Genomic DNA, 14297 nt, shown 5'->3' with positions numbered 1-14297 from the left:
CGAGAAAGAAGCCAGGTGGGGTGGGCACACGGCAGATCGTCAGGGAACAGGCTCCTCGGCAGGATGACATCATGGGCTCTCCACTCTGCGGGCTCTGTGGGGATGGACGAGGCAAGGGGGGCAGCCCTGGGTGGTCCCGGGGGGCAGAAGCCGCAGGGAAGCTGCTTGCAGACACCCTACGGAAAGGTGTCTGTTATGGGTTGAATTGTGTCCCCCTGAAAAGGAGTTGAAGTCCTAACCCCCCAGTGTCTGTGAATGTGACCTGACTTGGAAATAGGATGATTAAGTATAAGTGAGGTCATTAAGGTGGATCCTTATCCGACTTGTTCTTATGAAAAAGGGAAATTTGAACACAGACATGCACACAGGGAGAAGGCCATGTCAGGTGGAGTGGAGACGGGGTGAGGAGGCTACAGAAGCCAGAAACAGATTCTGTCCCACAGCCTCAGAAGGAACCAGCCCTGTTGCTACCCCTTGATCTCGGACCTCCAGTCTCCAAACTCCCTGCCTTCACGAAGTGGCCAAAACCATACGAAGGTGACTCATAGTAGGTTATGAAAGTCTCAGGAATCAGAGCAGGGAAGGAGAGAAAACGCCAGGTCTTGTTGAGGGAGCCTGGGGACAGATGCACTGGGAGGGGACTGTGGTCATGTCCCCAAGCAAGTGAGGGAGACAGCTGGGGAGGAGCAGGCGGGTGAGGACACAGCACGTGCAAAGGCCCTGTGGTGGGAGCAGACCCAGTGGGTTCCATGTAGCACCCGGAGGCCACATGGCTGGAACAGAGCCGGGGAAGTGGAGCAGAGCAGGAAGGGAAGCTGAAGGGGTCGGAGGAGGCGGGCGCTGAGGCCTTGGGGGCTTCAGCTTCTGCTGAGCCAGGAGGGATAGCAGGGGTTTAACAGAGGCACCGTCACACTGGCTGCCGAGGGAAGGGGAAGGCGACCATGCGGTAATCCAGGGGAGAGGGTGGCTGAGACCCAGGTGGTGGTGTGGGTGGTGAGACACGGGCACATCCTGCTAATATTCTGAGGGCACAGCTGACAGATGGCCAGTGGCCAGGGGTGGAGGGCCAGCCCACCTTTTAGGAAGGCTGAATCCCCCCAGGATGGGGTAGGTGAGGGAGGGGTTGGCCTGGTGGAGACTGAGCCGTTTGAGATTTCTGCTGACATCAGTGGGGCTGGCCGTGGGCAGCTCGAGTCCATGGCAGAGGTCAGGGCTGGAGAGGAAGGCCGGGGAGCCACCGGCACAGAGACAGAAATCCAGGAGGCTGGACAAGGCCAATGAGAACTCAGAAGTGGAGGGAGCACAGACCTGGGGTCCACAGCGCTCAGTGATCAGGCAGAAAAGCTGGGGCAGTCTGACTCTGTTACCTAGGCCAGGGGGGACAGGACCCCCACTGGGGGCTCCAGGGGGCAGTCACTTTGTATCCAGTCCCATTCTCTGGCCACAGCTGGTCCAGCAGTGGGCTCCTCTCCCAGCTGGGCCAACCAGAGGCGTCTGCACAATGTCTGGAGCAAGGATGCAGGGGGTCCGGCTTCCCAGTTGGGCTGTTCCCAGTTTGACTAAGCCCCAGGGCGGTTGTGGGAGCTTGGTACTGCCCGGGAGGCAGAGAAAGCAGTCACAATGATGCTGAGAGGGGGCAGTGTGGACACGGCCCCTGGGCCCCACACAACACCCGGCCTGGGTCCTGGTACTTGCAACCATCAATCCTGGCCCTAATAGGTGCACCTCCCAGGGCTGGGGGATCTGTGCGTGGAGGGCGCCCCAGAGCTCTCTCCTCTCTCCCTCCCTCCCTCCCTTGGGGTGGGGACCTGATCAGGAAGCAGGACCCTGATTTTCAACCTCTCCAACTCCCACCTCCCTGCCCCATGTGCTCCCAGAGGCCTCTCTGTTGAAGGCAAGGAAAGAAACCACAGGGCTTTGAAATCATCCATCGAGTTTAATGCATCGTACAGAAGGAAAACTACATCGACATATTTAAGACAACCACTTTCTCTAGTCCCACTATCCATCGGACGGTCCTCCTTGGTCCAAAAAACTAAGTCTCAAGACACATTGGCAGCTACCCCTCCCGGGTCCAACCTTTCATATCTTCCCGTTACATTTTTAAAAAAAATTTAATTCAATCCATCCAAGAAGAAAAACCAACCAACAAAAAAAAAGGAACCTGAAGACATTTACATCGCAAGCCACGCGGTAATGCATAATTGGCATCTAGAGTAACCAATATATAAGACGTGTGTCTTACAGTTCACTTTGTTCATCAATAAAAGAATATAAAAATCTTGTTCAACCCAGTGTTGAGTGTATTAAAATAGATCTGTATCGTACAGCACAGTTTCTCCCGGAGTCGTGAAAATGACAGGAGGGACCATGGCAGTCTGCGGGGTTCCGGCCAGCCTCCTTGCTCTGCACCTGGCAGCGTGCGTGCATGCGTGTCTGGGGCCACGTGTGCACACGCACACGTATGTTCAATGCAATTCGGCACCGTGTGATGTGCTGGGGGTGGGAGTCCTGTGGCTCCCAGATGCTCATCCTGTTGTGCTAAGTCCCTCGGGACTGGAGAAGCCAGTGGGCGTGACAAGCCCGCATGGCCCACCCCGGATGCAGGGCGGCGGGCACCCTTCGCTCTCGTGGAGACAGCAAGAGGGACCCTTCAGTCTCCCGAGGCCACCGCCCTCTCTTCCTCCCCCTCCTCCCACTTCTTAAAAAACCCTCTGGGTCCCTCCGGTTTGGCAGCTCCCCCGCCCCAGGGGTTTTCCGTTCATTCCGGGCAGCAGAGACCACTGTGAACAGGAAAAGAAGTCACCAAGGGTCCCCTTCACATTAAATATCTCACAATAAAAACGCCATACAAAAATGTAAGGTTATTTTTTGGCATAGTGTCTGTACTGGCAAGAAAAGAGGAATGGAATACTTTTATCGGCTCTTCAAAAGGAGGAAAGAAAAGGCTTCAGTCGTTAAGTTGAATGATTCAACCCAAAATAGAAAACCTGCCAAACGCCTCCCTGGCGTGGCTGCAGCTCCATCTCTCGCCCAGAAACTCCATGAGAAAAAGACATCGAGGGCAAGATGAGTCCAAAACATCAGCAGAGGAGGGAGGCGTGCAGTGAGGGCGCCCCCAAGACCAGGGGGCAGACGGAGGCCTGGCCGGGCCACAGCAGCGTCCCCTGGTAAGCTTCCTTCAAGTTAAACAGTTGCGATTCTGAACGCTAATAACACTGACAACACGGATCGGGCGTTCTGGAAGGCCTGGCGTGAGCCCGACGGCCCCTGAGGGCGGGCGGCTGAGCCTACCTAGATTTGCTACCCGCCTCTCACCCCAACTAGCTCTACTACTTGGCTACGTCGTGTCCTCGGCTCCCCTCCCGCAGGGCACCTCGGCCCTTCTCTCTCCCGCGGGGGTGGCACGAGGCCGAGGAGACAGCTGTGGCCAGAAGCCGGAGGGCCGGGCAGCACTCCCAACAGCAGGGAGCTGACTCTGTGCCCCGACCTGGCTTCCGGGCGTCCCATCTGACCTGAAGGGTGCAGGACTCCGTCCCCACCCATCCTGGCTCTAGGACTCTCACTCAGCTGCTTCTCCCTTCTTTCCTGTCTCTGTCTGGTTTTATTTTTGTCTGAAATTCATAGTGTTTATGAATTAAGGCTGACAGAACCCTCAGGTCTTGTGAGCAGGGTCCCAGTGACTTTCCGTGGGTGTGAAGACGGGTCCCTTGGGGTCAGTTGTGCCCTGGGGGGTGCTGGAGGGCAGAGTGCATGGCCGCTGCTGAGGGCTTGGTCCAGGGCCCGGCCAGCAGCGGGGCGGGGCTGGTGGTCGTCATGGTGACCTGGAGCATCTGCTCGCCCTGTATCAGTCTCAGGAGGGCCCTCAGGCGGTCCAGGGACGACTGGGTGCCCCTCTGCTGGGCCAGCAGGCTTGTCTTAAGCTCCAGGCATTTCTGTCAGGGGGAGGGTGTCAGAGAGAAGGGTCTCAGAATTCAGTGACACAAGCCACCTGGGGCAGCCACCCCTCAGCTTTCTCAGAAAGCCCCTCCCTTCCACCGCAGAGGCTGAAAGAAACCAGGAAGAGGGCCTCACGCACACTAGGCAGAAGCGAAAAATGGAATTAAACGGCAGCCAGACCCACAGGAGAAGTTTGTCTTAAACATTCAGGGCGGGAGATGATGTGCTTTGCAGGCATGTGGGAACATGCTGCCTCGTGGTTGTGAGGCTGCCTAGCTGACCACATCTACCTCTGCCGCTGGAGGAAGCTCCGAGCCTGTTTTGGCTCAAGTGCAGCCCTGCAGACGACCTTCAGGCCACTGGCCAGTTTTCTGCACTTCCTCTGGCCTGCTGTATTCATGGCCATTTCTAGCCTTTCATATACCATGGCGACACAGTGAAGTGGTTAAGGACTGACGCCTCGAGTTAGAGTTGTAATTATGTGCTGCCTGGGCAAATAAACTCCTTGAGTCTGCGTCCCAAACTCTAAGAATAATCACAGAGCCTCTTCATAGGGTTATGGAGAGGATTAAATGGGATACTACATTTTAAGGGTTTTACCAATTGCTGTTACCAACATCACCACCATCATCAGAACCACCACCACCATCACCTCCATCATCACCACCACCTCCATAATCACCATCACCACCACCACCATCACCTCCATCATCACCACCACCTCCATCATCACCATCACCACCACCATCACCACCATCATCAGCACCATCACCATCACCTCCATCATCACCATCACCACCTCCATCATCACCATCACCACTACCACCACCATCACCTCCATCATCATCATTGCCATCATCACCACCACCATTACCATCATCTTGTTTATCACCACTCTACAGAGAAGAAATCACTGTGTTCACTTTATACAAGAAGAAACTGAGGTTCAGAGATGGTCAGGGCCTTGCTGAGGTCACAGAGCTGAGAAGCAGCAGAGCCAGATGCTCAACTGCTCGATAACTATTTATTTGTCAAATGAGTCACACAGCTGCCTTCTCCACCTGCTGACTTGCTAAGTGATGGTGGTGAGTCTGTCTTCTCCTGGGGCCTCAGCGACCAGACAGCGATGCTTTGACTCTGCACCCTGTGGTTCTAAGGGCAGACGCCGCACCCCGGCCCTGCGCACCTTCACTGCACCCTGTGGTTCTAAGGGCAGACGCCGCACCCTGCCCCGCGCACCTTCACTGCACCCTGTGGTTCTAAGGGCAGACGCTGCACCCCGCCCCGCGCACCTTCACTGCCGAGGCCAGGTGCCGGTCCCGCTCCTCCAGCTGTCGGCGCTCGCTCTGTAGCTCGCTGCCCCTCTGCAGCAGCTTCCGCTTCTCCTCTTCTTTGACTGTGAAAGAGAAGACCAGGCCCCACAGGGAACTGCAGGCCAGCAGGGGCTGGGCCGAGGCTGAGCAGGAGAGGCAGAAAGAACCCCAGGCCTAGAGGTCGTTCTGGCCACATCCTCCTGCAGGGGCCGGCGGCTCTCGCTGGATGCACGGGGACTGGAATTCCATCCCTGCAGTAACTGCCCTGCACCCAGGACTAGTCCCAGGGAGCTCTGGCCCAGAAGAGCCTCTGCTGGGCCCAAAGTGAGTCCAGTGGTCTAGGGGCAGGGTTAGACAAAAGGGAATCGGTGCCCTTTCCCAGATCCCGAGGGTGTCTTTCTTACCTGTCTTGTGGGTGACGTAGGAGTGCACAATAGCCAGCATCCCGGTCCAGGGCACACCTTCGTCTTTCTTTAAGGCCTGGAGGGCAGACAGGGAACTGAGCCAGCGGGCAGCCCGGGGCCCGGCACACCCTGGCTGTGTAACCCGGGCTGGCAGGGGGATGAGCTCCCTGGGCTGTCATAGCCACCCTCTCCCTAGGTCCCCACAAAACCCAGAGTGACAGGTGCTCACGAGAGTTGTGTTGTTTGAAAAAAAGATGACTGCCCAATGATTTCACAAGTAATACATGCTGTAGAAAAGCCTACTTTTAAAAATGCTGATACTTCCCCACCACCCAGCCAAACACAGGTATCTTGTCCCAGGTTTTTATTATCCCGCACACTGTTTCTTCTCGGACGGCTGATGATCAAACTATACAGCAGCTATAAAACCTGTTTTTTGTTTTTATTTATTTTTTTATTTTTGGCCGCACCACATGGCACGTGGGATCTTTCCCAACGAGGGATCGAACCCACGCCCCCTGCAGTAGAAGCGTGAAGTCTTAACCACTGGACCGCCGGGGAAGTCCTCTTTTTATTTTTTTAAAATGTAATCCCACATGGTGAACAAGTCCCAAAGGATCGCAAAATCCTTGTAAAAAATCATTTTCAATGACCACATCTCACTGAGTAAAGCACTGGAATCTACTCCACCAACTCCTGGGGGGAAGCCAGGCTGTTGTTTCCTTCTTTTCCCTTTTATAAAGAAAGGATGAGGGGCTTCTTTTTGCACAGAACGTTACCTGTATATGACTATTTCCTTAGACTCTATTCCCCAAAGCAAGACGCCGGGTTTAAAAAACGTACACATCTTTAAGGCAACATGTAAGAGTGCCCGCTTCACCGCACCGTCACCAGAAGGGAGTGTTGTCGTTTTTGCGAATTTGATAGCTTTTCATTTGCGTGTTGTCATCAGTGAGATCAAACGTGCTAACTGGCACTGTTTTTTGTGGTTTGTGTTGTTAGTTCGGTTCTTCCCTGGGAAATCTGGAGTCACCAAGTCAGACAGCTGCAGAGGGAACCTCTGCTCACTCTACACCCGTGGTCCTCAACCGGCAGTGTCTGAGATGGCCATGATGGGGGCTGCTGTTGGCATCTAGTGGGTGGAGGCCAGGGACACTGAACACCCTGCAGTGCACAGGACGGCCCCCAAAATGGATTATCCTGGGCCAAACGTCAATTGTGCCCAAGCTGCGAAGCCCTGCTCTTCACCCAGTTCCTCTCCTCACCCCTCCACGGCCCTCCCCGTCTCTGCTCACGCGGGGGACGGCCCAGGAAGCAGAGATGGTCTGAGTGGCCTCAGACATTGTGCCCGGTGAAGGAGGGCCCTGCGGTTCCGGGAGATGGTGAGGGTGAGGGTGCGGCCGCTCCCCAGGGACACAGCCTCCTGTACCTTCTGCTGGCACTTGGGGCACACCCACACGCCCTTGGGTGCTGTCTTGAGGGGCGGATCCAGGCAGCTGAGGTGGTAGGCCCCTGGGCAGGTACCGCAGGGCTGCAGGTTGGCCCCTCGCTTGCAGGCAGTACAGTGCTCATCGTGGGTGATCTCGTTCTGGAAGAGACGGGAGGGTGGGAGGCAGGTCAGCCGGGCTGGGAGTTGGGGGGTGGGGTGCAGGACCTGCCTGGGGCCCAGCTCTTCCGCCAGGGTTCTCAGCAGCTCGGGAAGGGGAGGAGGAGGGGTGATGACCAAGGGGGCACAGGCCTGGAAACCAGCAGCATCCGGGTCTCCTGCCTCAAAGCCAGCACCCCTCCAGGTGTGTGGGCTCCGCGCAGCAGGACTCGGGCTCAAGGCACCTCCTGTCTCCACGCCCGGGCCGGCCTACAGCTACAGGGTGGCTGCAGACAAAGGCTGCCCGCCACGGCACCGACCTGCGACACTGCAGGGTTATGGCTGCAAACAGCACGGCCTAATGGGAGTTTCATCACGTGGTGCTTTTTAGCGGTTTGACTGTTACAGGCATGTAGGGACTAGAAATGTCTTTTACAATTAGATCTGAAACTCAGTAAAGAAAGACACTGAAAATAAACTCTGAAGCCGCGCCCACAAATGAGGTCATGACCAGCCAGCATCCTGGGAAGCAGGGACGTGGTGCATGTGTGGTGGGTTGGGGTCTCGCACAATCATCGAAATGTGGGCATGTGGGGTGAGGCCCTGAGACCCAAGTCCAGTCCCTTATGAGGTAGGGAATGAGGACCAGCTCTGCCCAGGGTCACACAGCGAGGCCAGACAGAACACACAGGCACCCAGCATCGGCTGCTTCCATTCAGGGCTTCGTGGCTCCTGGTATCCCTGCGTCCAGGGGGCTCCTGCTTGAACCTGCGGGCTGAGCCCTGTGGTGATGTCCAACTCTTCCGGGCAGGCTGAATAGTGGACTGGTGTTGTACAAAGCCCTCAGCACCGAGGACGGAGCCCGAGGCCCTCAGCTCCACTCCAGGGAAGCAGGATGCTGGGGTCCCGTGCCCCCTGCCAGGAGTGACCCTACCTGGACTGTATGGAAAGCATGCCCCACCCCCCAACCAGGCGTGAAGACCAGGGCACACGTACCTTCCAGCAGGGGTCCTCATTGGCTAGCACAGGGAAGAAGGGTGGAGAGCATGTTAGAGGGCACGGGAGGGGCACCAGTGAGGACTGGAGTCCACGAGGCCCAGTGTGAAAGGAGCATGATGGGAGTGTCACAGGCCCCAGTGACTCCTGGATCCTCACCCAGGGCCTGATGGGAGTGTCACAGGCCCCAGTGACTCCTGGGTCCTCACCCAGGGCCTGGTGGGAATGTCACAGGCCCCAGTGACTCCTGGGTTCTCATCCAGGGCACCATGGACGTAACAGTCTCTGCCCCAGTCATGGCCAGGACCCGCCCAGAGATAGGTTCATGGTGGCCCCTGAGCTCCCCGAGGCACATGGCAGCTGTGAGCTGTGCAGCGCAGGGAACCTCGCTCCAGGGGTCCCTCAGAGTGACTTACTGTCAGCTCGTCTTCAGCCATAAGGCACTTCCATTCTAGTGAGTGATGCCAAACCACGTGTTTTAATGATCACAAAAAGTAGTTTTCTTGTTAATTTCTGGAAATCATACCATCCAGTGGGAAACACAGATCCTGCGTGTCCACAGCACTCGACAGTGTACAAAGTGCTGTCACGTTCACCTCTCCTGTCACTGTCCCAGCTCTGAGAGGCCGGGACTATTATGGGCCCATTTTATACAGATTAGCAAACCAAGGCCCAGGGAGGTAACGTGGTATGTGAGGACAAGCGTGGCCATGGCGCAGGGGGCCTGGTGAGCTGTCATGCGCTATCTGCCGGTCAGCAGCCATGTGGCCGCTGCTGTGGACAGGGCAGGCTGGGTAGCCAGGCCGCTGCCTGTGGGGGGAGGTACGGCCCAGCCCAGCCCCACAGCTGCCCTGCGGGAGAAGTGCTTACCTCTTGCTGTGAGGAACAGGGGTGTGTTGAGATAGTTGGACGCCAGCCGCTTCCTCTGCAGGGGACAGAAAACCAAACCAAACCACCAGATCGTGGGGAGCCCTCCTGGGTGACACTGACCCCGCCCAGGGCTCACCCAGGACAGGCTCCCCATCCTGGGCTCCGGACTCCAGCCGGACACCCACGGCCAGAGGCAGAAACGGGTACAGACACAGGGGCGTGGGGAAGGGGAGAGACAGGTTGGCCAGGGCAAAAGCCAGCAAAGGCTCTGCCCAACGGGTCCATCCCTGCTCCCCGTGGGAATATCTGCCTCATTCAGGAAGGTTAGGGCTCTCCGATTGGGGCAAATCAGTAACAAAGCTGACATGTGGCTGTCCATCTGTGTTCCTCCTGTATCTTCTTTCTCAGCTGGTTCTGGGGTCAGGTGGGGAAATGAGGTGTACTATGGACTGGCTCGCTAAACCCCACTTCTCGGCATGGGTTCCAGGAACCCTGACCACAAAGAGTGGCCCCTGGTGCCCAAAACATCACGGGTAGATGGAAGTTCCTGGTATATTCCAGAAGGTGGCTTTAGTCCTAGGCTTTAGCAACCACAGGCCACGAGGGTTGAGACTTTGGTGGTTCGACATGGCTTTGGCTGTGGCAAGAAAATGGTTCTAGACTTGGGTGATGGGCTATAAACCCATCTCTCTCGACATGATTGGGCCGTGTTCAGGGCCAAGGGAGGGACCCACAGGAGGGCTACTCCTGGGCTACATATGTGTCCAGGGCTCAAGGTCACAGGGCTTTGCATCGGCTCTTGCTTCACTAACCAGGTCATCTCTGGCCGTGGCCACAGGCTTCGGAGAAGAGGTCACGGCCATGCCCACAGAGCAGGGGACGCTTCCATCAGTGAGCACAACCAAGGGGACAGCGCCCATACTGTACAGAGGACACACCGTCTCCTTGGGTGGAGATGCAGAAACGGCTCTGTGACTCTCACAAATGGGGCCCAGCGCTTGGGGCCGTCTCAGGACATGGCTTGCTCAGAAAATTGGGGAGGAAGTGAGCAGGTATAAACACGTGTGTTCTCCAAGCAGGAGTCGGGGGACAGTACAAGCAAGGACAGGCGGGCAGGCTGGGGAGCCAGGCGACGCAGACACAGGTGGGCTCTCCCCACAGGGCCACCCACGGGAGCCTCCCTCCCAGTGAGGGCCAGTTTGTGAGCCATAGGTTTGGGACCACTGGCCCAGGCTGACAAACACCCCAGGGGAAGCGAGCACGGCATTTTGGTGACCCTCCTCCGGGCCCTGCAGAGTCTTGCTGACCTCTGGAATGTGCCAGGCCCTGGCCTCTGCAGACATGGCTCCATGTCAGGGGGTTGCCCGACTTCGGGGCCTTCAGGCAATGGCTTCCATTCTCGGGGAAGATTCCAGGGAGTTTTCCCTAGGAAAGCCCAGGGCATCTGGGAAAGGCTGCTGGCAGCCTCTGCAGAGCCAGCTTCTGGGAGATGACATCTGGATTTTAGCCTAGAATTTTGGACTTTAATTTGCAAAGGCAAGAAGATCTCATTCTGGATTCAGTTTTTCCCTGGGAATGTGCTGATGGGAGGGGGCCAAGGTGCTCCCTGGAAGGCATCCTTAAGTCCTGACATTGCATCACTGGCTGGTGTTTGGTTACTCTCATCATCTCCTTACAGGGCCGCAGCGGGCCCCGGGCAGGCAGTCTGGACGGGATTTGGATTGTGAGGGAATTCCCTGTCTTGGAGTTCACTTTAATGCCCTATTTTACCAGTTTCGGCTATCCGGGGGAAGTGCACGCTACCCACCATGAGGAAACAGTCTTGGAGCCGGGGTACCGCCGTGTGAAGGGGAGCTGGGCTCAGGGCGTCGGGAGGAGGGAAAGCCGGGCATGCCAGGCCACGTCTCTTGCTCCTGGCCTTGCGCCTCCGCACGGAGGGAAGTCACCTGGAGTCACGGCCGCTCCCTTCCCTCCTCCCCGGGGGAGACAAGGAACCACCCTCACTCAGCCCAGCCCCTTCCGGGACTTTCTCTCTGTGGCCTCACATTCTCAGCTCTCCAAGTCACGAGCTCCGCCAAGCCGGCTGGGCTCCAAAGTTGGGCCCGAGTGGTCCCGGGAGGCCCAGGCGGCCAGCACTGCCTGCGAGCAGACCTCATGTCGGATAATCAGGGTGAAGAATCGGAGCCGGCTGCAAGCGGCATCCCGACCACACCCCCCAGGGCAGCCTAGGTGAGGCGCCCCACTGACATCCCGATCCTCTGCAACTGTCTCTCAACTGCTTCTGAGCCCAGGAGGTAAAGAAAGAATTATTGATGGCACTCCCTGAACTCTAATCCCTGGAGGGGCAGGTGAGGGAGGCCAGCCCAGGGGAGCCTCCCCCTTCCCTGGTGTGGAGACGGCGGGTCCCTCACCTCTGTCTCTAGGAGGCCGCTGTAGGCGGGGTTCGCTGTGCTTCTTCTCTTCCGCTCCTGGCGCTTGCTCTGGATTTCTGGAAAGGCACAGATGCAGCAGTTACTGGCACCTTCCTGCCCCAGGACCCTGGATGCCTCCTCTGCAAACCCCGGGCGCCACCATCCCTTCCTGCCCTACAGCCCCTCTGCCTGGCCTCCGCGCCCCAGAGTGGCCCCGGGTGGGTGGGTGCCCCGGGAATTGCTCACTTCGAGGCAGGACGGACCTGCTGGCCCCAGGCTGAAGGACTGACTGGTGGGAGGACGGGAGGTACCCAGAATCCAGGCACCTGCTCTCAGCAAGGCCCCGTGTGCCATCCTCTGGCCCGGAGGTGTCTCTCATGGGACCCTGGGGACAGCAGATGCCCGCTGGTCAGACGCTGGCCTGGCTGAGCTGCAGGGTGGGACTCCGGGCTCCTGGGAAGGGCAGGTGCAGCCTCTGTTCGGCAGCCTGACCCCCAGGACGCCAGGCACGAGTCCTCCTGATGGGGGCCGGCGTGGTGGGCCTCATGCAGCTCGAGAACTGGGTTTTCTCTCCCCCTCATTTTCATTTTCTTCCTTTGCTTTGACTGCCAGGTGGGCCCTGTCTCTCTGTGTGTAGCTGTTTTGACATTATTTCCGAATCTCTGTCTCTTGGACCTGATTTCTTCTCTGAAACTGTTTCAGTATTATTTGTGTGTTTCCTGTAAGGCAACTCAGACCCTCTTTGGGAAAAGATAGGGTCCAAATAAATAAGTATTTAGGGTATCATGGGCAAGAGGGAGGAGAGTTTTCACAATGAGGATGATTTATAAAAATCACAACATTCCCAAATGTATTCGCAGAGTGCTTTTATCTCAGTCGCCACGACACCCCTGCAAAGTCTGAAGATGTGGTTTTCCTCACGTTGTAGATGAAGAGACTGAGGTTCAGAGTGGGGAAGGAGCCTGCCCAAGGTCACCCAGCTGTAAGCAGCACGGCCAGGGCTTGAACACAGGACTTCTGACATGGATGTGCAGGCCAGTCCCACTGCCCCAGGCTGCCTCCATGACCCCAAAGGCAGAGCATAAATAGCTCTCAAAGGCCGCCAAGCACAGCTGGATTCCTTACACTCAAGTTCAAGCAGGAGTATTCAGACATTCAGATGGAAAGCTCAGAGAACCCCTTCCAGCCCTGCACAGAAGAAGGAAGGGGGCCACGAGCAGGGGCTGCTCAGATGAGACTTGCCCACTGGGGCCAGGTCAGTGGAGCCTTGGGGGTCTGGGTGGCTGGGCCACACTCCTGTCCCTCTCCACCCAGATCTACACCCCAGCTGCCGCCAGAGAGCGAGTCAGACCCAGGGAATGCAAAGGGAGGTGGCCGTGGAAAGGCCTGGACCCACCTCCTGGGCACGTTTGACTCAGCTGTGCACGGGAGGCCCCGGCGAGTTGTGTGGGCTCCCCAGGTCCCTTCCCTTCCCCGGGCTTCAGTTACTCACCTGCTGTGATGGAGAGAACCTCCACCTGAGATTAAAGCCTGTAAGTGCCTCGGGCACTGGGGGATTCAGTTCATTCCCTTCCTTTCCTCGATTTTAAGGAGGAAAAGCAAGTTAGTTTTCCTTCCCAAATCCAGATTTACCTGGGGTGTAGGGATGTTTTCACTTTATAAAATAATTTTAGCGGTGAGGTCAGAATCGTGGAAAACACCCTGAGCTGGGAGTCAGGAGACCTGGATTCCAGCCTGGGCCTGATACTGACTGGCTGTGGGACCTTGAGCAAGAAAATCAACTGCTCTGGCCTCAGCTTCCCCACAAGTGCAACCAGAAGGTTGGTTTCCATGCTTTCCAGGCCCTTAGATTCTATGACAACGCACAGACCTCATTTGTGATTGATCTTATCGGGAAAGTCAAACAGCACCTGTAGTGTTACGCTGACCTGTCTGCTCAAATAATGTTCTGGTTTCCACCGATGGGTTTGGGGGCAGACAGGGCCCATGGACCAGTTCGATAGCAGGGGAGGTGGTGCTGGGCACTCCTCCTGGTTCTTTACAACAGTCCCAGGAGGAAGGGTGGGTTATTGTCCCATTTCACAGACACAGAAACTGAGGCCCAGAGGAGCTGGGTGACTTGCCCAAGCCTGAGTAGTTAGTAACGGCCGAGCTGGGCACCTTGCTCTTATCACTTCACTGTGCTGCCTCCAACTTGGAGGCAGGGAATGCACAAGGTCCCTCCAATAGACACAGTGGGTTTTGTGCACAGTCACAGGCTGGGAAAGCAGGCAGGCGCCTTGGTCTCTGTGATGACCACCTGGCACTTGGCATCAACCGCGCAGAAGGTGGGTCACACCCGGGTGCTGCCATCTGACTGGGAATCCGAGACCCACTGCTTCTGTCTGATGCCAATTCAGCAACCCCCCGCCCCATCCCGCAGGCCAGGCCCAGCTCCGCCACAAGGGTCCTCACCTTCCAGATGCTCCGTTGTCACCAGGCCCAGCGCTACCATGAAGGCGATTTTCTGAGGGAAGGAAACAGAGAAGGGCTAACGCGGCTTTTCTATTTTGGGTTTCCTTAGTTTTCATTTAATGCCCTTTCTCTGTCCCAGGACCCCACCCAGGACCCCACATGACATCAGTCATCCTGTCTCCTTAGCTCCTCCGGGCTGTGATAGTTTCTCAGACTGTCCTTGTTGTAGACGACCTTGGCTGTTTGAGGACTGACCAGGAATTTTGGAGGCAGACTCTTGTCTGGGATCTGCCCGATGTTTTTCTCAGGATTAGACTGGGGTCCT

At 56.9% G+C, this 14297-nt stretch overlaps 1 protein-coding gene across 1 annotated transcript in view; it reads right to left on the bottom strand.

Moving 5' to 3' along the window:
- Nucleotides 1–2002: 2002 nt before the first annotated feature.
- PHF21B (PHD finger protein 21B) overlaps nt 2003–14297 on the bottom strand; it is a 96898-nt gene continuing 84603 nt past the window's right edge. The window contains exons 6-13 of the mRNA XM_081249556.1: nt 13973–14024; nt 11519–11595; nt 9108–9162; nt 8238–8260; nt 7086–7244; nt 5657–5732; nt 5232–5335; nt 2003–3935 (exon numbers count right to left, since the gene is read on the bottom strand). Coding sequence (XP_081105682.1) covers nt 3717–3935; nt 5232–5335; nt 5657–5732; nt 7086–7244; nt 8238–8260; nt 9108–9162; nt 11519–11595; nt 13973–14024 — 765 coding nt within the window. The 3' untranslated portion in view covers nt 2003–3716. The remainder of the gene's footprint in view (nt 3936–5231; nt 5336–5656; nt 5733–7085; nt 7245–8237; nt 8261–9107; nt 9163–11518; nt 11596–13972; nt 14025–14297) is intronic.

The sequence above is a fragment of the Mesoplodon bidens genome (genome assembly GCF_964165515.1).
Source record: "Mesoplodon bidens genome assembly, chromosome: 11".
In the NCBI taxonomy this organism is placed as follows: Eukaryota; Metazoa; Chordata; class Mammalia; order Artiodactyla; family Ziphiidae; genus Mesoplodon; species Mesoplodon bidens.
The sequence above is the reverse complement of the archived record's forward strand: the minus strand, read 5'-3'. Positions and strand labels throughout refer to the sequence as shown.